The sequence below is a fragment of the Lemur catta genome, chromosome 13, assembly GCF_020740605.2.
Source record: "Lemur catta isolate mLemCat1 chromosome 13, mLemCat1.pri, whole genome shotgun sequence".
Lineage (NCBI taxonomy): Eukaryota > Metazoa > Chordata > Mammalia > Primates > Lemuridae > Lemur > Lemur catta.
In genome coordinates this window covers 6826776-6849389 of record NC_059140.1, presented here as the reverse complement: position 1 = coordinate 6849389, position 22614 = coordinate 6826776, and the positions used below count along the sequence as shown (strand labels likewise).

General features: G+C 35.5%; 1 protein-coding gene across 1 annotated transcript; it reads right to left on the bottom strand.

The window, feature by feature from the left end:
* Positions 1–1260: 1260 nt before the first annotated feature.
* On the bottom strand, positions 1261–19697 carry LOC123649182 (zinc finger protein 726-like; the record flags this gene model as incomplete). Its single annotated transcript, XM_045567144.1, is given in 4 exon segments — positions 1261–2213; positions 2382–2800; positions 18980–19076; positions 19577–19697. Coding segments are annotated over 4 exon segments (1503 nt in total), but the record flags the coding sequence as incomplete, so codon positions are not given.
* Positions 19698–22614: the final 2917 nt, after the last annotated feature.

The following is a 22614-nucleotide window of genomic DNA, read 5'->3' as shown; positions in this document are numbered from 1 at the left end:
AATCCATTACCTCCAACTTTGAGTAACATCATATAGGTTAATTGTAGAGGCAAAATAACATTTCATTGAATCTACAACATGTTTGACACATTAAAAACCTTTTTTAATTTAATAAAACAAATTAAGTTTACATGTAATCTAAAAATATTCCAAAATTCACTCTATTTCATCACCCTAATTTGCAATTAGTAAAACAATTTATAATATTGTAATTGTTTCATTCTGATTATAATGAGAAGAATGTTAGTATGTGTACCTACATTATACATCACTTGAAATGCTGTTCGTTAAAAGTCAACCACAAAGCACCTCTCCATTTAATACATGTTACATTTCACTGTTTTTAATTTTCCATGGAAAAGTACATGAATGATGCCTACTTAATAAGAAAGACTTCTAATAACTGTGATGTAGCTACCATTAACCACACACATTCACATACACACTAGGAATGAAAGCATAGCATCTACTGCTTTGAGAGTTGAATCACATCAATATTTGCTTGTCAAAAAATGGAAAAAATTATACTATATTACATTTTGACCCCCCTGACCAGAAAGTATATTTTACATGTAATTATAACTCTCAAAAAATCTCTCTCTTTTTTTAAAACTGACATACAAATAAATTATCTAACTATTTTAACTAGATTATTCTCTATAATCAACAACCTGGTTTAAAGAAATGGGTGAACGTGTTAGTGCCTTAGTGCATTGTACTGTGAATCCTCTGATATATATTTAGACTTGATGTTTGATTAAATCTGTTCGGAAATTTATTATATCTGTAAAGTGGTTTTAAGTATCAGTTCTCTGTTGTTCTTTAAGGCATACCTTTTGCATAATCTTTTTTCACATTCATTAAGTTTGTAAGGTTTCTATCTATTAAAAATTTTCTGATGCTGAGCAATGCTTGAGAAAATATTGGAGAGTTTCTTTCAGTGTAAGTTCTCTCATGTCCAATAAGATCTGTGATAGAAGTAAAAGTATGTTCAGTGTTCTACATTATTATTGTTTACTTTCAGTATAAGTACTATTGTGCATTTAAGGCTAATGGATTGGGAAAGCACTTCCATAGTCATTACATTTATCTCACTTTTATCTAGGCTGATTTCTTTGATGTTGAGGAAGATGTGAGCACTTATTAAAGACTTTGCCACATTTTTCACATTTGTAGAATTTTTTCTCTGGTGTGAAATCCTTTATGTAGATTAAGGTCTGAGCACTGGGTAAAGGCTTTGCCACATTCTTCACATTTGTAGGGTTTCTCTCCACTATGAATTCTTTTATGTAGAATAAGTTGTGAGCACCGGGTTTAGGCTTTGCCACATTCTTCACATTTGTGGGGTTTCTCTCCACTATGAATTCTTTTATGTTGACTGAATACTGTGCACCAGCTAAAGGCTTTGCCACATTCTTCACATTTGTATGGTTTCTCTCCTGTATGAATTCTTTTATGTTCAGTAAGACATGAGCAGTGGGTAAAGGCTTTGCCACATTCTTCACATTTGTGGGGTTTCTCTCCACTATGAATTCTTTTATGTAGAGTAAGGTTTGAGCACCGGCTAAAGGCTTTGCCACATTCTTCACATTTGTAGGGTTTCTCTCCTGTATGAATTCTTTTATGTTCAGTAAGACGTGAGCAGTGGGTAAAGGCTTTGCCACATTCTTCACATTTGTAGGGTTTCTCTCCTGTATGAATTCTTTTATGCAGAGTAAGGTTTGCACACCGGCTAAAGGCTTTGCCACATTCTTCACATTTGTATGGTTTCTCTCCTGTATGAATTCTTTTATGTTCAGTAAGACGTGAGCAGTGGGTAAAGGCTTTGCCACATTATTCACATTTGTAGGGTTTCTCTCCTGTATGAATTCTTTTATGTAGAGTAAGGTTTCGGCACCGCCTAAAGGCTTTTCCACATTCTTCACACTTGTACGGTTTCTCTCCTCTATGAATTTTTTTATGTTCAGTAAGATGTGAGAAGTGGGTAAAGGCTTTGCCACATTCTTCACATTTGTAGGGTTTCTCTCCTGTATGAATTCTTTTATGTAGAATAAGTTGTGAGCACTGGGTATAGGCTTTGCCACATTCTTCACATTTGTAGGGTTTCTCTCCACTATGAATTCTTTTATGTCGACTGAATACTGTGCACCAGCTAAAGGCTTTGCCACATTCTTCACATTTGTATGGTTTTTCTCCTGTATGAATTCTTTTATGTTCAGTAAGATGTGAGCAGAGGGTACAGGCTTTTCCACATTCTTCACACTTGTAGGGCTTCTCTCCTGTATGAATTCTTTTATGTGGAGTGAGGTTTGAGGAACAGGTAAAGGCTTTGCCTCATTTTTCACACTTGTAGGGTTTCTCTCCAGTATGAATTCTTTTATGTGTAGTAAGTTTTGAGTACCAGTTAAAGGCTTTTCCACATTCTTCACACTTGTAGAGTTTCTCTCCTGTATGAATTTTCCTATGTCCAGAAAGGTTTGAGATGTGGTTAAAAGTTTTGCCACATTTATTATGCTTGAAACTTCCCTCTCCTGTATGTCTTTTGTTATATCTATACAGATTTGAAGTTTTCATAAAGACTTTTATACATTTGAAGGTTTTCCTATGGGTAGATGACAAACACTGGGTAAGACCATCATAATATACTTTATGCTTCTTACACTCATTCACACACTCCCAGTCTTCTCTTAAGTGTTCAATTTCAAGGCCACAGCTTCCATATGGTCTCATTATTGATTTCTTGAATGAATCTTTTATGCCCTGCAATGGCAAAAGGTCTCGGGTGCAATGGGAAGACATTTATGAAAGAAATGAAAATAAAAAAGTATCTCACTAATTAGACTCAGGTGAACATACTTCACAACTTGAATATATAAAACTATACCAAGCATATTAGCAAGAAAGCACAATAGAATCCCATGGTCTTACTTCCATCATAGATGTATGACCTTAAATATATACTTACAAAGATGACTTTTTGAGAAATCATAACTGCTAATAGTTCATAGCACCCCAGATGAGACTGACACTAAGAACCAAATGGAACTGGAAGGAAAGTTTGTTACATTTACCTACCAAGGCCCTTCCTCTCCGCTGATATAGAGGAATCACATTAGTAGTAAAATCCCATCTCCTGGACTCCCTTTCAAAAGAGAATGAAACTATTGGCACATATGTCTATATATCTGGTTTTTTATGGCCTTTCCACAGGCTGGTTTCTGTCGTCTATGACAACTACATAACTCTCTGTGAAAGGTATGCATATATCAAAAATAAAATTCTGCAGTATTATAATGATGGTACAAAAACATTTAATTATGCTATAAAATTTGAAAGATAAAATAAAAAAGAGCATTACTATATGTTAATTGATATACAATATAAAAATACATAATTATTGACCTCAATAACATCAGGTTGGGGGGAGACGTAAAGATTAAGAATTTTTGTATGCAACTGAAGTTGAGTAGTTATCACTTCAAAATATTTTGCAGCTTCAAAGGATTTTAGGTAATTCTCATAGTAAACATCAGGAAAATGTTTATAGAGACACACAAAGGAAGGTGGACAAGAAACAAAATATGTCCCTAAATATCAGTGGCACACAGTGTAGGAGAAAAGGAGAGGAAAGAAAGAAAAAATAGTGACACAAGTTATATAAAACAATTAATATTAGGGAAATTATAAGTCCTCCCCTTTGAGAAAATTATGTAAATATTTATGTACTAGTATTTCCAGTCAGAAGACACAGTTAAATAAAGGGATTGAAAAATCCAGCTATATTCTTTCTAAAGAGACTTTACTTCATATCTTGGGAAAACAATAGACTAAAACTGGCAGGATATAACAAGATATACCATGAACACCTTAAGCATATAAGAGCAGTGGAGTTCAGAACTATATTAGGCACATTACATTTGAGGTGAAAAATGTTATAGTTTATAAAATATACTTTAGGCCAAAGCTGTCACAAGAGACAAACAAGGACATTTAATATAAAAAGAGGTCATCCACTGAGAACCCATGAAAATAATACATATATATGATATCTATCTTTATCTCACATCAAGGTTCGCAAATATATAAAGAAAACATTGACAAAATTGAAGCAAGAAATGGACAGCAAATTAATAGGATACTTTGATATTCCACTTTCAATAATAATAAAGCTAGTCAAATTAATAAGAAAAGAAAAGATTTGAAAACATCATAGAGCATTTAGACCTAACAGATATACAGAGAACACTCTATAGAATAATAATAGAACATACAATCTTCTTGATAGCTCATACATCCTTCCTAAGAAACTACCTGTTTGGCTACAAAACAAGTCTTAGCCAATTTTAGAAAACTGAAATTTTACGCACTTTAATTTCTGACCAGAATGGAATGAAACTGTAAATAAATAACAGAAGAAACACAGAAAAATTTACAAATATATGAAAATAACACACTTTTGAACATGTTCTTGTTCAAGGGAAGAAGACTTAATGCTCTGAAGATGTCAATAGCGGTCTACAGATTCAATGCAATTCCTTTCAAATTCTCAATTTGAGTTTTTCAAAAACAGAAACAGCAAACACAAAAATAAATATGGAACCTCAAGAGACCAAAAAGATCTGAACAATCATCAAAAAGAGAAACAATGCTATTGCGACCATACTTCCCCATTTTAAAGCATTGAAAAAGCTACAGTAGTCAATGAAGTTTTCTACTGGCAGAAAAACGGAAAACTGGACTAATGAATCAGAAAGAAACACAAATATAAACTCTTGCATATATTGTAAAATAAAAAGGTATCTTCACACTCACATTTATTTCATCATTATTCACAAAGGCAAAAACAGATAATCTAATAACATCCGCAGTAGAGATAAAACTTGAGGACATCATGCTTAATGAAATGTCAGGCACACTAAGACAGATGTTTTATGATTATACTTGTACGATATTTCTAAGCCAGTTACACTCCTAGAAACAGAAAACATGATGGTGCTTGTCAGCATTTAGGCAATGGGGAAAATGGGTAGTTTTCTCATGTGTACTGAATTTTAGTTTTACAAAATACATACATTCTAGACATATATTGCATAATGATGTAAATATAGTTAACATGACTGATGTGAATAAAGTAATTAAGATTGTAATTTTTGTGATTTTACAATAATTAAAATAAAAATAATATCTTAAAGAGATACACAGTTATGAGGCTTTTCAAAAATTTCCTACATATGATAAAACTGTTTCTTTTTTTATATCTTATGGGAATAAATCATTTAGATTATATGTATTGCTTTTGCACCGACTGATCAAATCTACAAGTGTGCATATCCACAGATTGTGTGCACCACACTCATTAGGTGTCAATTTTCCCAACTGTTTCACCCCCTTCCAACTGCCAAATACCTGCTGATTTTTACTTCCATTTGGTCACATATGTGTGGATCAGTTGTTAACAATTTGATAGTGAGTACCTGTGGTGCATGTTTTTCCATTCTTGTGATACTTTATTTCAAAGAATGGGCTCCAGCACAATCCAGGATAATACAAGGTGTGTTATTTAACCACTGATTTTTGAGGCTCAGTAGTACTCTATGGTATCCATATACCACATTGTTATATGTATTTATATATATAAATTGTGATGTTATAAACATTCAAGTGCAGATGTCTTTATTATAGGATGACATTTTTTCATTGGGTGGATACCAAGTATTGGGATTGCCGGATCAAATGGTAGTTCTAGTTTTAGTACTTTGATGTGATTTCATATAACTTTGCATAGAGATTATGCCAGTTTGTAGTCCCACCAGTAGTATATATAAGTGTTCCTATCTCTCTACATCCACACCTACACTTTTTTTGGACTTACTGACAAAAGCCCTTCACACTGGAGTAAAGTGATATCTCACTGTGGCTTTCATTTGCGCTTCCCTGATGATTAGAGATGTACACTTTTTTCTCATATGTTTGTTGCCCATTAGTACATCTTCTTTTAAAAACTTTGTGTTCATGTCCTTTGCACACCTTTAATGGGGCTGTTTTATTTTTTTCTTACTGATTTTCCTGAGTTATATATAAACTCTAGTTATTAGCAATTTATTGGATATATAGAATGTAAATATTTTCCCCCATTCTCTAGGCTGTCTATTTGCTCTAGTTATACTTTCATTGGCTGTGCAGAAGCTTTCTAGTCTGATCAGGTCCCATTTACTTATTTTTTTTTTCTGTGATAGCTTTTGGGGTATTCCTCATAAATTCTTTGCATAGGCTGAACTATTTAAGAGTATTTTCAACATTTTCTTCTAGTATTCTTATGGTTTCACGACATAGGTTTAAGTCTTTTATCCATTGTGAGTTGTTTTTTGTGACAGATGAGAGGTTTGGATCCTGTTTTAGTCTTCTACATGTGGCTATCTAATTTTCACTGGACCATTTATTGAATAGGGATTCCTTTCCCCAGTGTATTTTCTTGTCTGCTATCACATGGCTATATGATGATGGTTTTATGTCTGGGTTCTCAGATCTCTTCCATTGGTCTATGTCCTGTTCTTGTGACAGGACCATGCTGTTTTGGTTACTATACCCTTGCACTATAGCTTAAAGTCTGGTAAATGGATGCCTCCCAATTAGTTCATTTTCCTTCAGGTTGCTTTGGTTATACAGGGTCTTCTCTTGTTCCATATGAAGCAATGAATTACTTTTTCTCAATCTATAAAACATCATGTTAATATCTTAACAGTGATTGTATTCAATCTATAGATCATTTTCGGTAGTAGAGACATTTTAACCATGTTGATTCTACCTAACTGTGAGCATGGTATGCTTTTCAATATGTTTGTATCCTCTTCAGTTTCCTTCCTCAGTGTTTTGTAATTCTCCCTATAGAAGTCCTTCACTTCCTTAGTTAGATATATTCCTAAGTATTTCATTTACTTTGTTGCTATTATGAAAGCTATGAGTCTTTGATTTGGTTCTTACTTTCACAGTTGTTGGCCTATGTGAAGGCTACTGATTTGTGTACACTGAGTTTGTGACCTGATACTTTGCTGAACTGATTTATCAACTCCAGTAGTTTCTTGTCAGAATGTTTGGGGTTTTCTAAGATCATGTAATCTGTAAAGAGCAATAGTTTGACCTCTTCTGCCCCAATTGTGATGCCCCTGATTTAATTCTCTTGCCTGACTGCTCTGGCTAAGACTTTCCATACTATGTTGAATACAACTTACAATAGAGGGAAATATTGTCTGGTTCTAAGCAGGAATGTTTTCAATTTTTCCCTGTTCACTATGAGATTGGCTGGGGGTTTGTCATATATGGGCTTTATCATTTTGAGTTAAGTCCCCTCAATGCCTATTTCCTTAAGCGTTCTTACACAAAAGAGGGCTGAATTTTGTCAAATGCTTTTTCTGTGAATCTTGAGAGGATCATATGGTCTTTGTATTTATTTCCCTTTTATATAGTAATTATATTAATAGATTTGCATATGTTCAACCATGCCTGCATCTCTGGAATGAAGCCCACTTGATCATAATGGATTATTTCTTTGAAGACCAGCTGAATTCCATTTTCTAGGAATTTATTGAGAATCTTTATCCATATTCATAAGGAATGTTTGTCTGTATTTTTCTTCTTTTTGTTCTGTTCTTTTCTGGCTTTGGTATCAAGGCAACGTTGGCTCTGTAAAACGTGTTGGGGAGGATTTGTTCCTTCTCAATGTTGTACAATAATTCCTGCAGGATAGGCTCCAGTACCTATTTTTAAGTATGGTAGAATTCAGGAGTGAAACAATGTGGTTCAGGACTTTATTCTTAAGGAAGGTTATTTATTACTGCTTTAATATCAGTCCTTTTATTGGTCTGTTCAGGAATTGTGTATCATCCTGAATGAGCCTAGGGAGGTTGGGTGTTTCTAAGAATTTGTCCATTTTCTCCACCTTTTCAAGTTTATGTGCATAGAGATTTTTAGAATATTCAAAGATGATATTTTGTATTTCTGTGGAATGAGTTGTAATTTCTCCTTTTTCATTCCGAATTGAACTTATTAGAGTCCTATATATTCTGCTTCTGGTTAATCTCATAAAAGGCAGGTCAATTGTGTTTATCTATTCAAAAACCAACTTTCTGTTTCATTCATCTTCTGTATAGTTCCTTGGTTATCAATTTAATTTAGTTCGGTTGTGATCTTGGCTATATTCTTTCTTCTGCTGAGTTTGGGATTGGTTTGCTCATCCTTTTTCAGTTCTTTCAGTTGATTCATTAGATTGTTGATTTGTTACCTTTCTGTCTTTTGGATGTAGGGATTTATGACTATGAATTTCCCTCTCAGGTTGCTTTAGCTGTTTTCACAGATTTTGATAACTTGTGTCCCATTAACATTTAGTTGAGAGAATATTTTCATTTGCATCTTAATTTTCTCCTTGACCTACCAACCATTCAGCAGTATGTTGTTTAGTCTTCATGACTTTGTGTAGAGATGAGTGTTTCTGTTATTGTTGATTTCTAATTTTATTCTAGTGTGGTCTGAGAAAATGTATGGTATAATTTCTATTCTTTTTAATTTTGGGGGGACATTATTTATGGCTTAAGATGTGATGAATTTTAGAGAATATCCTCTGAGCTGATGAGACGAAATTAGTTTTTGGTGTCTTTTGGATAGAATGTTCTATAACTGTCTGGTAGGCCTATATGTTCTGGAGTTTTATTTAAGTCCCTTGTCTTTTTCTTTATTTTCTGTTTGGAGGAGCTGTACAGTTCTGTGAGCAGGCTGCTGAAGTCCCTGGCATTATGGTTGTATTATCTATGATTTTGTTTAGGTCAACTAGATTTTGCAGTATGAATCTATGTGCTCCTGTATTTGGTGCATAATAAATACCTTAGATTGTTATACCTTCTTGGAGAATTGCTCTCTTTATCATTATATAATGATCATCTTCCTCTTTCATTACTTTTGTTGATTTGAAGACGAAGTTATCTGATATGAGAACTGCTACTACAGCTTTCTTTGGGTTTCCATTAGCATAGAATGTTGTCCATTTACCTTTAGTCTGGATGAGTCCTTGTGGGCTAGATATGTTTTCTGAAGATAGCAGATACTTGTCTTGTGTATGTTTATGTATTCAGTCAACATATGGCTCTTCACTAGGTAGTTAAAACCATTCACATTTATTGAAATATTTGATTAATGCAGTGGATTTCTGTTCATCCTGTTGAGTTGAACATTGTTGGTTTCTTTTATCTCTTAAGCCACTGGACTTCTACCTTAGCTTTTGGGTGATTTCATGTTGTTAAGTGTTTATCATGCTGATCTATGAATAATGAAGTTCTGAGTACTTCTTACAGGGAAGTTCTTATCTTGATGAATTCCCTCAGTGTTTGCATGTCTGAGAAAGACCTTATTTTCACCTCAAGTGAAACTTAATTTTGGAAAACACAAACATCTAGGCTGGACATTATTCTGTTTGAGAAGACCCAATAGGGCCCCGATCCCTTTTGACTTATATGTCCCAGTTGAGAAGTCTGCACTTAGTGTAAAGGGGTTTCCTTTTAAGTTACCTGCTCCTTTCACCTTATAGCTCTTAGGAGTATATCTTTCATGTTTATTTTGGCCAGGCTGATAACAATGTGTTGTGATGTTTTTGTCTCTTGATGATTCTCCCAAGGGTCCTATGAGCTTCTTGTACCTGGATATGCAGAGTTGTAGTAAGGACAGGAAAATTTTCCTCAATTTTTCCCCCCAAATTATCCAACCCTTGTTTATTTTCTTCTTCACCCTCAGAAGACCCTAAGATTCTCATCTTAGGCCTCTTTACATGATGCAATGTATCTTGTAGGCTTTGCTCATTCCTCTTATTTCTCTGCTCTATCTCTGTGATTGACTTGTTTAATTGAAAGGTGTTATCTTCAAGCTCTGTGTTTCTTTCTTCTGCCTGATATAACCCATTCTTATGGCATTCCACTGTGATTTGTAGTTCCTTGAATGAATTTTTCCTTTCCAAAAACTCCATCCGATTTTTCTTTAACAATTCAATTTCTTTTGTAAATTTTTCATTCTTTTTTGCATAGTTTTTGTGGTTTCTTTGTGTTGAGTTTCCATTTTATCTAGCGTTTCATGAAGCTTCCTTCCTATACATGTCTGAAATACTTCATATGTCCTTTCAATATTCTGTTTTTGGTTGTTATCCATTGCTAGGGACCTGGTGTTCCCATTTGGGGGTGATGCTTCACTCTGATTCTTCATATGTCGAGTCCATTCACTGGTTCCTTCTCATCTGGAGCAGACTTTGCTTCTTTATTTTGTATTTTCTTTTGTTTAGATAATGATATGCGCAGTTAATTCTCTGAGTCAGTTGGTGCTTGTGAGTGAGAATCAACTACATCCTCTATGATTCAGTAAATGTTGTAAAAGGCATGTGAGTTTATCTCCCTGTCAGTAGGTGGTGTTTGCAGGAAAGAAGAAGGCAAACTATTGTTTTTGGATCCTGTGACCAGCTCTAGTTCCTCAGGAGAAGCCCTCCAATGCCCCAGGTGGTGGGTGGGGGCCCTGAAACCTCCATGTAAGTCATTTATTTATTACCACAGAACAGTCAGGTGGGGAATTAGGCTGGGTGAGCTTAGGTTGGATTATGCTGTCCTCCAGTTCCACAAATGCTGGTCACAGATATGTAAGGCTTAAAGGTCCATTCCATACCTCTGGGTCCAGAAGGGTTTGAAGTGACCACATTCAACTATAGTGTCTTCTCTCTATCCTCAGGAAACTCTGACAGGGGGACACTTCCCCTTGGGGAATACTGGCAGGTCAAGGAACTTTTGGATCAAGCTAAACTCTCTATTAAAGTGAGTGGTGTTGTGGGTAGCTGCTCTAAATCAGATGGAGGCACCAGATGTATTTAGTTACCATGGTAACCAGTACTTAGGCAAATTAATTCTCCCTCGTTCAGCAAAATCCAATATGGAAGTTCCCCAGGGGAAGTTTGGATGGGGACCATTGATAGACCAGTGTTTTCCTTTTCTCCTCCATACCCTCCCAGTGAACAGGGCCTTTCATTCACTGCCTGATTTTGAAACTGGGACTTTTCCCCAATGATGCTCATCCTGTTGACTGTGCTGTCAGCAGGCAAATGCACCAAGTGCCTGTCAATGGGAAGATCACAAGCTGAGGCCAAGCTGCTGGAGCTAGGTGAAAATGCACCCATGGCACTGAGAACTGGGCATCTCAGCACAGAGAATTCCAGCATCAGCTATGGTGGTGAGAAGGGGCCATGCTCTTCCTGTTGCACTCTCAGGAATAGTGAGTGCCAGGGCACACTCCTCCTCTCTGAGTTGCAACACCAGCTACACTTTCCAAGGGAGGCTTGGCTGGTAGTTTGCACCCCATTGCCAAAGGCGTGCTCAGTCACTCTTTGCAGCTTTTGCTGGAAGTGTGCTACTCGTTGCCCAAGGCAGGCTTAGTCACTCAGTGCAAGGTGCTTTGGCAGTTGCTATGGGGTGAGTGTGGTCACACAGCTATGAAAACCTTAAGCCAAAATTACTTCCTGGGATGCCTGGAGTGTATCAGGTGCGGAGTAGGGGGTGTGCAGGTGCAGTGATGCTGGCTCTCTTGCTGCTCATAGCACACTCCCATGGGATGAGAGACATGCATCCTATTGCAGGCCTGAGGCACCTGGGTGGGGGAGGTCAAAATCCTTTACTTTTTCCCTGGGCTCCAGAAGTCCTGTGATTTTGTTTGTGCCAGTTCCTAACTTCTATCTTCCTCTCTTCTCACTTTCTCAGTACCTGCTGTTAGTTTCCTGGACTCCACTTATTTCAGACCCTATGGTCCACTGCTGACCAGGAATCATCCTCTGCTCCCCTCTGTTGAATTCTCAACTGTTCTACTTGAAAGATCTGATGAGGCTTGATTCTCGTCAGCCATCTTGAAGTCTCCTTACACGATTATTTCTTTCACACAAATATAATACACATTCACCCATAAAGAGCTGCTGAAAGTACAATTTTTATGACTGCTCACCTAGTCAAGATAAAAGAATCATGGACCAAAAACCAAGAAAACAAATAAGTAAGTTTGAAACAAACAAGACATAATTTTTACTCATACAGGCAATCAAACACATAGAGAATTATTTTAGCAGTGAATAAATCGGTAATTTATATTTAAATGGTAACTCATGCTGTGTTAAAGTGAGCAGAGTTGAATATTGTCACACAAAATTACAATATATAGGTAAAAACAAAGATAAAATTAACTGAACTTATCACAAGATTTCAGGGAATGCAGAGGATTCACAAAATCTGTCCCACAGCAACAAAACCCATAAATCTCCAGGAATCAACTCTTAAGAAATGGAGATATTTGCAGTATCTGAAAAACATTAAAAATAATCATCTGAAACATCCTCTACTAGCAAAAACAAAACACAGACAACAAAATCTGCAAAATGATGCCTGAAGGAACTGAGATATTAACAGATATAAAAACTATAACAAGAATCCAACACAAATTGTAGAGCTAAGAATAAAATAACTGAGTTGAAACAGTCACTAGAGAAGCACAGAAGCATACTTAATGAAGGAGAAGAATCAGAAAGTTGAAGACATTTCATTTATAAGTATTGAGTCATGGAAGCAAAATTTTAAAATGGAGACAACTGAAGGTGGAGTATGGGACTTATTGGACACAATCAGGTAGACCAATATATTTAAGAAATATTCCTAGAAGAAGAATATAGTGGGAAAATGGCAGAAAGATTATTCGGAGAATAAGGCAGCTGAGAATTTTCTAAATTCCAGAGTGATAAAAAAAATACTACCAACTAAGAAGGCTTCCTCTCGGAAATATTATTTCAAAAAGAAGAGAAAAATTAAAGGTTTTACAAGTTAAGCAAAAGTCAATGGTGTTCATCACCACTGAAATAGGCCAGAAGAAAGGTAAAGGGAGTCCACTGTGATGACAAATAAAATGATGTTTGGTAGCATTATAAACACTTAAAAATATAAAGCTCTGTGTTAAAGATAATCCTATAAAGAGATACAGAATTATATATGACCATGATGGTTCATAAACCCTCATAATAATTCTATAGAATTAAAAAAACTGAAAGCATAAATGTGCAAAAATCTGTTATCATATATAAAATATAAAAAGTATAATTTGTGACATTAATAAGAACACGTGGCACTTTAAGATGTGTAGGTTTTTTATTCACTTGAAGTGAAGCTGTTATGAGATTAAGATATATTGTTGTAACATAGAGATTATTTAGGTAGTCTCCATTTCCTAATGTGGTCACAAACAGAATGCCTGTAGAAGGTATGCAAAAGTAAATGGGAAAGCAATCAAATCATGTCACCTCAAAATCAAGGAAAAAAAAATAAAGAGAATAAAATAGGTAATAAGGAACCATCTATCTACAGGGCACATGAGAAAGAATTAACAAATTTCAAAGGTAACTTCATATCCTTTAGAATTTACTTTAAATATAAGTGGTTTAAACTCTCTAATGAAAATAAGATAACTTTATGGATAAAAAAAACAAACAGCACCCTACAATATGTCACCTATGAAAGCCTTCCTTTAGCTCTAAAAAGTCAAATTGGTTGAAAGTAATTGTAAAAAAATGTATGTAAATAATTAGAGGAGGATATTGTGACCATAATTAAAGTAAATACTGTATAAGTCAAAAATCATCAGAAGAGACAAAGACTGTTATAATATAATGATAAAATGGCTCATTTAGCAGAAATCTACAGCACAGAATACACATAGATGATATATATAAAATGCACATATTTTATCATATTTTTAAATATATATTATATACATCAGGGCTTCTAAATATATTAAGGAACTATGAAAAAAAGTGTGGACAGAAGTGTTGCAAGAAACACCTAGCAACACACTAATTATAGGAGACTGCATGACCTCACTTTCAATAATGAATACAATTTGATAGAAGTTCAATAAGAAACAGATAACAGGAAAAACATTATAGACCAGTTAGATGGGAAAGATATTTACAGAGGTTTTCAGTCAAAAGCAGCAGAATACACAATAGTTTCAATCAGACATGGCAAATGCTGTTAGGACACTTAAGTCTTATCAACTTGAAGAAGATTAATAACATACAACATATATTTTTTGGCAAAAATGAAGTGGACCTAGAAATCAAAAGCAAAAGATAAACTGGCCAATAGAAAGATATTTCAAAATTAAACACACTCTTAAGTGTATTCATGCTCAATGGTCAGATGATTTAAAATTGTTGAGATGTCAGTAATATCCACAGTGATATACAAATTTAATGCAATGTCAATAACGTTCCAATCATACTTGATCTGGAGATATATAAAATAATTCTAAAATATATTGGAACAATTGCCAGGCTGTTTTAGAAAATAAAAACAAAAAGACATTGCACTTCTCGATTTCAAAACAAATCTTCAGGAATAAAAACAACATGCTACTAGCACAAAGACAAATAATGAGATGAAAGAACAGAATGGAGAACCCAGAAATTAACCTTTGTGTCCATGATCAAATTACATTCCTCAAGATTGCAATGACCACACAATGAAAAAGAAGACTCACTTCAACAAATGCTGTGGAAAACTGAATATTTATGAGAGAAAAAAATGATGTTGGACCCTTCCCTTGTACTATATATAGAATGTATCTTAAATGAATTAAATACTTAAACATAAATGGAGTATTACTCAGCTATAAGAAATAACGGTGATATGGAATCTCTCATGTTCTCCTGGATAGAGTTAGAACCCATTCTACTAAGTGAAGTATCCCAAGAATGGAAAAATAAGCACCACATGTACTCACCAGCAAATTGGTATCCCTGATCATCATCTAAGTGCACATTTGCGAATAACACCAATTGGTTGTCGGGCAGATGTAGGGGGGAGGGGATGAGTGTATACCTCCATAATGAGTGCGATGCGCACTGTCTGGGGAAAGGACACGCTTAAAGCTCTGACTCGGGGGGGGGGGGCATGGGCAATATACATAACCTAAATTCGTGTACCCCCATAATAAGCTAAAATTTAAAAAAAAGAAATACATGTATAAAACTCTTAGAAGAAAATAAAAGGGAAAGGTCATGATATTGGTCCTGGCACTGTTTTAGTAGATGTAACATGAAATGCATAAGCAATGAAAATGAAGAAAAGAAAAATGCGATTGCATCAAACTTCAAAATTTCTGCACAGGAAGACTCAGTGGAGTAAAAATGTCTCCTACAAAATGGGTAAAAATCGATGCAAATCACAATATTGGATAGGAGTTAACATCATGAATGTATAAACAATGACTAAAATTCAACAATAAAAAGTGAACAGCTTGATTAAAAACTGGACAGTGGACTGATCTGGCATTTCTACAAAGAAGATATACAAATGGCCAAACAGAATTTGAAAGGATCCTGAAAACTGCTAATCTTTAGAGAAATGCAAAGCAAAATCACAATGAGATATCACCTCACATCTATTATATTGAGAACTTTTAAATAAATAAATACATATGCAAATAAACACACACATACATACATACAGTGAGAATGTAGAGAAATTGAAATGCTGTCACGTTATTCTGAAACTTTGATTCTAAAATCATAAAAAATTGAAATAGAACAGATCAGAAAATAAAAATATATAAGGAGACTAAACTCAGCAATATGGTGGGATGGGAAGGATCCACTTGTATTTTTCCAAGCAACAACATAACTTTGGCAGCCATCTACAGAAAATTATATTTATCTGAATTTGGGGACTTAAATAGAAGGTCATTAAGCCCTAGTGGAACCATAAATCTTGGAGGGCCATTTTGAATATTCAGGTTCTCATTCAGGTGCCAAAATTAAGGACCCATTGTCATGACTACAGACTACATCATGGGTCAACCAACTTGGATACACAGAATCTCTAACTGTTCCCTGTGACAAAGTTGCAGTGGTTCTGTTCATCCAGAGACTTTGAGAGAGACATACCTATCTGCAGCTATGGAGGCAGACCTGAATAACTTGGTCTTACTGTCATCTGAAAAGCAGACCTGTGACTCCGCTAGAGCTGTCTCAACTACAGTCAATGGCTAGTTCTTTTAGTGCAAAGATCCACACAGTGACCTGAAGGGAAACTTCCAAGGTACTCATTGGGAGCCACACCCATGCACACATCTGCAATCAGCCCTACCATATGCAGAATCAACTGCACAAACTTATCCTCGTATGTGTTATACAGATCAAAATCCTGAAGACAACCAGTTTACCCAGAAACAAGAAAGGATTGAAAACTGCCCAAGCCCTTCAGAACTGGCCCACCAAATGCAGACTCCACTGCAGAGCAAAGGGCAGTCTTGTGACCTAGCAAGAGCAACTCTTCATTGAAAACCCAGTGGATGTACCCTTAGCCCAAGTACCCAAAAGGAAACATCTTTACCTTCCAAAACCACTTTATAAAAACTGGAAAAGGTATTTAATCCTTCACATGCACAGATACCAATATGAAGATAATGTGCAACCACTTTTAATGTTTCTATTTTATGATATTACTACAACACCTAAGCAGAAAAACTAGGCAAGAACATGACAAGAATCAACTCAAATTAGACAGGAAAGAGTAAAAACAACACTGTTTGCAGATGGCATTATCTTATATATCAAAAACTATAAAGAAGAAAGGAAAAAAATCCTTATGAAGTAATAAAACAACTCAGTTAAGTCACAGGATATAAAATTTACATACAAACATCAGTTGTTTTTCTACACACTAATAAACTATCCAATAAAAAAGAAAAACACTCTCATTTACAATAACATGAAGAGAATAGATTGCTAAGAAATAAATTTAACCAAAGTGGTAAAAAAAAAACAACTTTTACACTGAGTACCATCAGATATTAATAAAAGAAATTGAAGATGACATGAGTAAATAGAAAGATGTTATCCAAAACAATGTATAGATTCAATGAACTCCCTATCAAAATTCCACGGGCATTACTCACAGTATTATCAAACAAATCCTAACATTTGTATGATATCCCATGTACCTTTGATGAGCCAGAACAATATTGAGAAAGAAGAAAAAGGTTCTGGCTTCACACTTTCTGATTTCAAACTATATTTCAAGGTGATAGTAATAAAAACAAAATATGAACATAAAACCAACACAAAAAAAATGGAACAGAATGGAGAGCTTAGAAATAACCGAAGTATATAAGGTCGATTAACATTTATCTAAGGCACTAGTAATGCACAATGCAGAAAGTGTGGTCTCTTCAATGCTTGGTGCTGGAACACTGGATACCCACAAACAAATGAATAAAAGTAAACTATTTTTTTCTTACATGATATTCAAAAACTAACTCCAGATGTAATAAAGATTTAAATGGGAGACATAAAATTCTTTTATGAAGGTAACATGAAGAGTAACTCTGCATCACCAAACATCATGTAAACACAAATCAAAATTATCAAAAGGTATCACCTCACAACTGTTAAAATGGCTAATGTCCAAAAGAAGAGACAAAACAAGTGTGGGCAAAGTGTGCAGAAAAGCAATCCCTGTATACTGTTATGGATTGTAAATAGGTAGTGTCATGATAGAGATTTGTTTAAAAATGTAAATAATAAAACTACCTTATCATTCATCAATTCTACTCATGAGTATAATCAAAGATGTAAAATGAGTATCTCAAGAAAATTCTTCCCCCCCTTGTATACTGCAGCAATACATACAATGGGTACAATAAATATATACAGTTATGCAATCCTTATTTGTGGAAAAATTTACCTATTTAACACACATGCAAATATATATACACATATTCACACATATATATGAATGACAATTTCCTGATAGTACTAAGTAGGAGAAAATTATGGAATATAAGTATCAAAATACAATGTATCAATTGGGAGTATAAATATATTCAGCAATTTGAAGCACTCAAAGAGACAGTATATTTAAGAATTCTATGAGGTGAGTAGGGAAAATACACTATATTGCAATTTGTTAATCTGGGTACAGTAAAGTTGAAATTTTACTCGTATTTTATACTAGAAAAAAGAATATACATAAAAAAAGAAAAAGAATATTTCTAAGTGAAATGACATTAGATGCTCTTGGGTTTAGGAAGAGGCTATGCATCTGTATAAAATTAGTGAGTCTGAATTTCTGTAGAATCACCTCTGAAACCTTAGAATTGGAAATCATGATGCAGAAAATATGAAACATCTGTCCCTAGTGTTTCTAGCATTACTGAAGCAAATCTCAATATCTTCACTATTCCCTTTTACACATTTCAAAAACAAGGCACCAAAAGGAACTTAAAAAAATGGAGTTGGGCATGGTGGATCACAACTATAATCCCAGCACTTTGGGAAGCCAAGGAAGGAGGATCAGTTGAGGTCAAGATCTTTAAACCAGCCCCAGCAACATAATTAGACTCCATTTAACAACAAAATAATAATAATAATAATAGGAATAAATCAGCTGGCCATGGTGGCTCATGCCCATAATCCTAGGTACTTGGAAGACTGAGGTAGTAGGATCCCTGGAGCCCAGAAGTTTCAGGTTGCAGTGAGCTATGATCAACCACTGTACTACAGATGGGGCAGCAGAGCAAAACGCTGTCAAAAGATGCTTTAACGTAGAGGTCTTCAAAATATGTATAGATATTCCGCTATCTCCCTGAACAATAGAAGTGTTTACAGATAATGTAGTCCCTTATGAGCCATGACAAGAAGTTTGACTCTCACTGAATTCTAAGGAAGATCACTGTAGGGGTACAGTTCTTAGAGAGTTTAAGAGCATGGGACAGAAGACGTCCTTCTGGAAGAGAAAGAGAAACATACACAGGCTTCTCAAAAAAACATTTCCGATAGAGCGGAACATTCCAAACCACTTTTTAATATCTGCCTTCCTCCTTGAGCTTTGGCTCTCTAACATTTGTTATCTGCTTTACTGAATCTCACCTACCTGGATATTTAGCTGTTGTTTCCTCTTTCTTCATAATCCAGGGCTCTATCCTTTGCTCCAGGCATGTGATCAGTTCTGGCTTTGAGACAGCAAGACCTGTTTTATTAGAAGGAATTCACATGACTCTTGCTGAAGACTCTCCAATTACTAATCCAATACTATACTTATATAAACAGAACTTTATAGAAGATTCTAAAAAATTGTTTTCCAAAATATTGTTTTCTGAGAGACCCTGTAGAATGATAAGAAATTATTTCAAATTTATGGCTCCAGAGCACCAATTCCCACTAGCACCAAATAAAAAATAAGTGGTGGAAATTGTATTCTAAGGTGCAGGAAACAATGATATACCCTGATTTCTAGAGGAACCACTAATCTAGAGTGAAGTATACAAATCAGCTCAAGAAAGGAAAGGGTTCACAATAAGATGAGACATCTAGTGATTTCATTTTCTACACCAAAATCCTTCAAATTTTCTTTAAAAGCAGGGATATAAAATTCATTCATGTAAAGTAGAAACTTCCAAGAAACAATCTACAAAAATAAAATCATGCCCTTAGTGTGGAATAGGAATTGTGTATTGAAGTGATCCTCACCAAGGGAGACCAGGTTTCCATAGTTCTCTAACATCACATCCCTATACAAATTGCGCTGAGCATTGTCAAGGCATGCCCACTCCTCTGGAGAGAATTCTATGGCCACATCCCTGAATGTCACCAGTTCCTGAAAAATATACATATTTCCCAAGTTGCGAAGGAGAGAGTTCTTAATTTGACTACAAGGAAAATGAAAGTTATGAGAACTGTTTCTGACATATGGGTGACCGTAATTATCCAATAAGATATTTTTTAGCACAGTGATATTCTTGAACATATTCTCTAATTCTCAGGAATAAAGATCATATAACATGTATGAAACTAGTGTGCATATGATACTGTTTTGCATGATAAAGTATTTAATATAAAATTAAAGGCCTCAACACTGCAATATAAATTTATGTGTGCTATACTTACATCATATGAAATAAGTTGTGCATATTTCTCTCATAGAGAAACAGTGAGTTAGAAGGTATCACCCAATTCTCACGTGTACAATAATGAACTGGCGATCTTGTTAAAATACAGATTCTAATTCAGGAGATCTGGGATGGGGTCTGAGTCTCTGCATTTCACAGAATATAACCAGTGAAGCCAGTGCATCTAACCTAAGGACAGTATTTTGTCAACATCCAGTTACTGATAGACTTTCAATTTATCTCACTTCATCTGACCAGAAGACACAGATAAGAGCCTTCATTTTCCAAAGCAAGCTATAAGAAGAAAGGGGAGCTTCCAGTGTAAATGTGATGGTTCATGCACATCAGTCAGTAAATCTCCAAAAGACACTTAATTATAAAGGAAAAACAATTAACTTTACATTGGATGAATCTGTCACTTAACCAAGTGAATGATATTAACATCAACTGTGGTGGGACAAATTGGTATTAGGCACCATTTCACAGAGTATAAAAAAAATCACTGCTGGGATGGTAGTGCCCAACAACACGTAACCATGAACAATCATCAGTTTTATGCAAATTCATGTTATAGATATTTCCCATGTTTTGTAATCTTTAATAATGTATGCAAATACTTTTCATTATACAGAGCAAGTCTTCTATTTTTTATTTTTCCATAATTTTCTTGTTATCCTAGACAATCAATGCTATCCTCTTTCTCCATTTTCCAAATACTATTTCACATACAGATGATGAAAACATCCAGATCAAATCTTGAGAGTACACATTCCCCTTCTTCAATGCAATACAAAGACTCTATCCCATCTCCAATAGGAATCTCAGATATCCACACTATTGTAAGTTGACCTGTCACAATGGGAACATTTTCAATATTACATATCACACATTTATTATCAAACTTGATTATTTTATTAACAAGCGTGGGTGGAGAGAATGTAGAGCAGGTTTTGTTATATAGGGAGGAAGGATTTTCCAGGGCTCCTTGACTATCATAAGAAGAAATGAAAAAAAATGTAGAGGGAAAAAACTCATTAGGCATAAACATCAGAAGTAAAGATGTAAAGGTTTACAAGTTCTGAAAATTGAAGCTCTGCATGACATTCCAGGAGAAATAGTGGACAGAGCCCCTAACCTGGGACACACTTACCTGAAAACCAGCCATTTCTCCTTCTCCTTCTCCTACTCTGAAATTTCTTTTCAGGTGAGATTGAGTAGAACAATTAGAATTACATCTTGAGACTATGCCCTGAAAGGAGTCAGCACAATTTCTTCACCTGTTTACACAGCAGCCACAAGCAGGAGGACCACAAAATGCAGAAAAGGCTACACTCACTGGTTCTTAGTCACAGGAAACAGTCAGGTATGATGTCTCCTTATGGAGACTAAAATGTGAGGTTCTCCTGTCTTTCCCTTGGTGACCTCCTCCTGCCACATGTGCCAGGACTTTCTGCTACAGCAGTGGGAATCTGGACCACACTGATCTGCCCCTACCAAACCCAAAACAGCAGTGACTTCTCTCTGGAACAAAGTCTAAACTCAATCTCATGAAAGTATTCAGGAATTCTAATGCTTGACCCTGTTATCAAATTAGAATTATTTGGGGCATAATTAAAACCACATGGATGTTCCCACCCAGCCCAATAGACAGGTGATGGTGTTTCTTTCAAGCTAGCCAGGGGATCCTAATTGAAAGGCGGGGCTGAGAGGCAATTACTTAAAAATTATCTCTGAACCATCAGTGTGAATATAAATCATGTGGTATTGTCGGGCTCACTCTAAGAAATGTGATCTGCTGGTGTGGAAGGGGTACATTAATTGGCTTCTTTGTCAAGTCCCCTTTTAGTGCTGATGTTGCTCAACCTAGATCCATTATTAGTAGCACTCAGCTAGAGACAGCAAGCACAGCACACAGAATGTCTTATGCCCAGCAGTCATCACAACACAGGTACTTAGTTTCCAAAGTGAAGACCAGCATAAAGCAATGTCTACTGAGCATGTACTGTGTGCTCATAAGTATGGTATGCTGCACTGGGAAGAAGCCTTTACATTGTGTGACTTAATCCTTATAATACCAGAAAAGGTGAGTACTAAGTGTCCAATAATTTCCAAAACAATTTAGATGTGATGCCAGTCTTTCTATTCTTCTCCCACAACTATAATAGGACACTACACAAGACCTAGAAAATTCTTTACACCCTCCCTAAAAAGTCCCTTCAAAGTCAACTTATAAAGTCCATGTTGATCTCATACAGTGCAGAAAATGTCTCCCTTTAGTTTTTTGTACATCCTCAGTCCAAAGTCTGCCTCTGTCTTGTGAATTGCAGGTTGAGGCCAAGTCTAGGTTGGATCAAACTTGCTGTGTATTCTTTGGTGTTACAGTGAGGTAAGGAAAACAGGAGGAGAGATTCCCCTATGGAACCTGCTCTAATGCATCCTGAAAAACCTTGAGTCTTGGATTCAGAATTCAGAGCTGCAGATTTAGGCCCCTAGGGAGGCCTGGATTCAGTAGCACCCACAGCACATTCCCTGGCATTTGGGCAAGAGGACAAGGCAGAAGGGTGTTTTCTGGTTTCAAACCAGTGCGCATAATCTTGTTCCGGTTTGTGTCATGGCCCC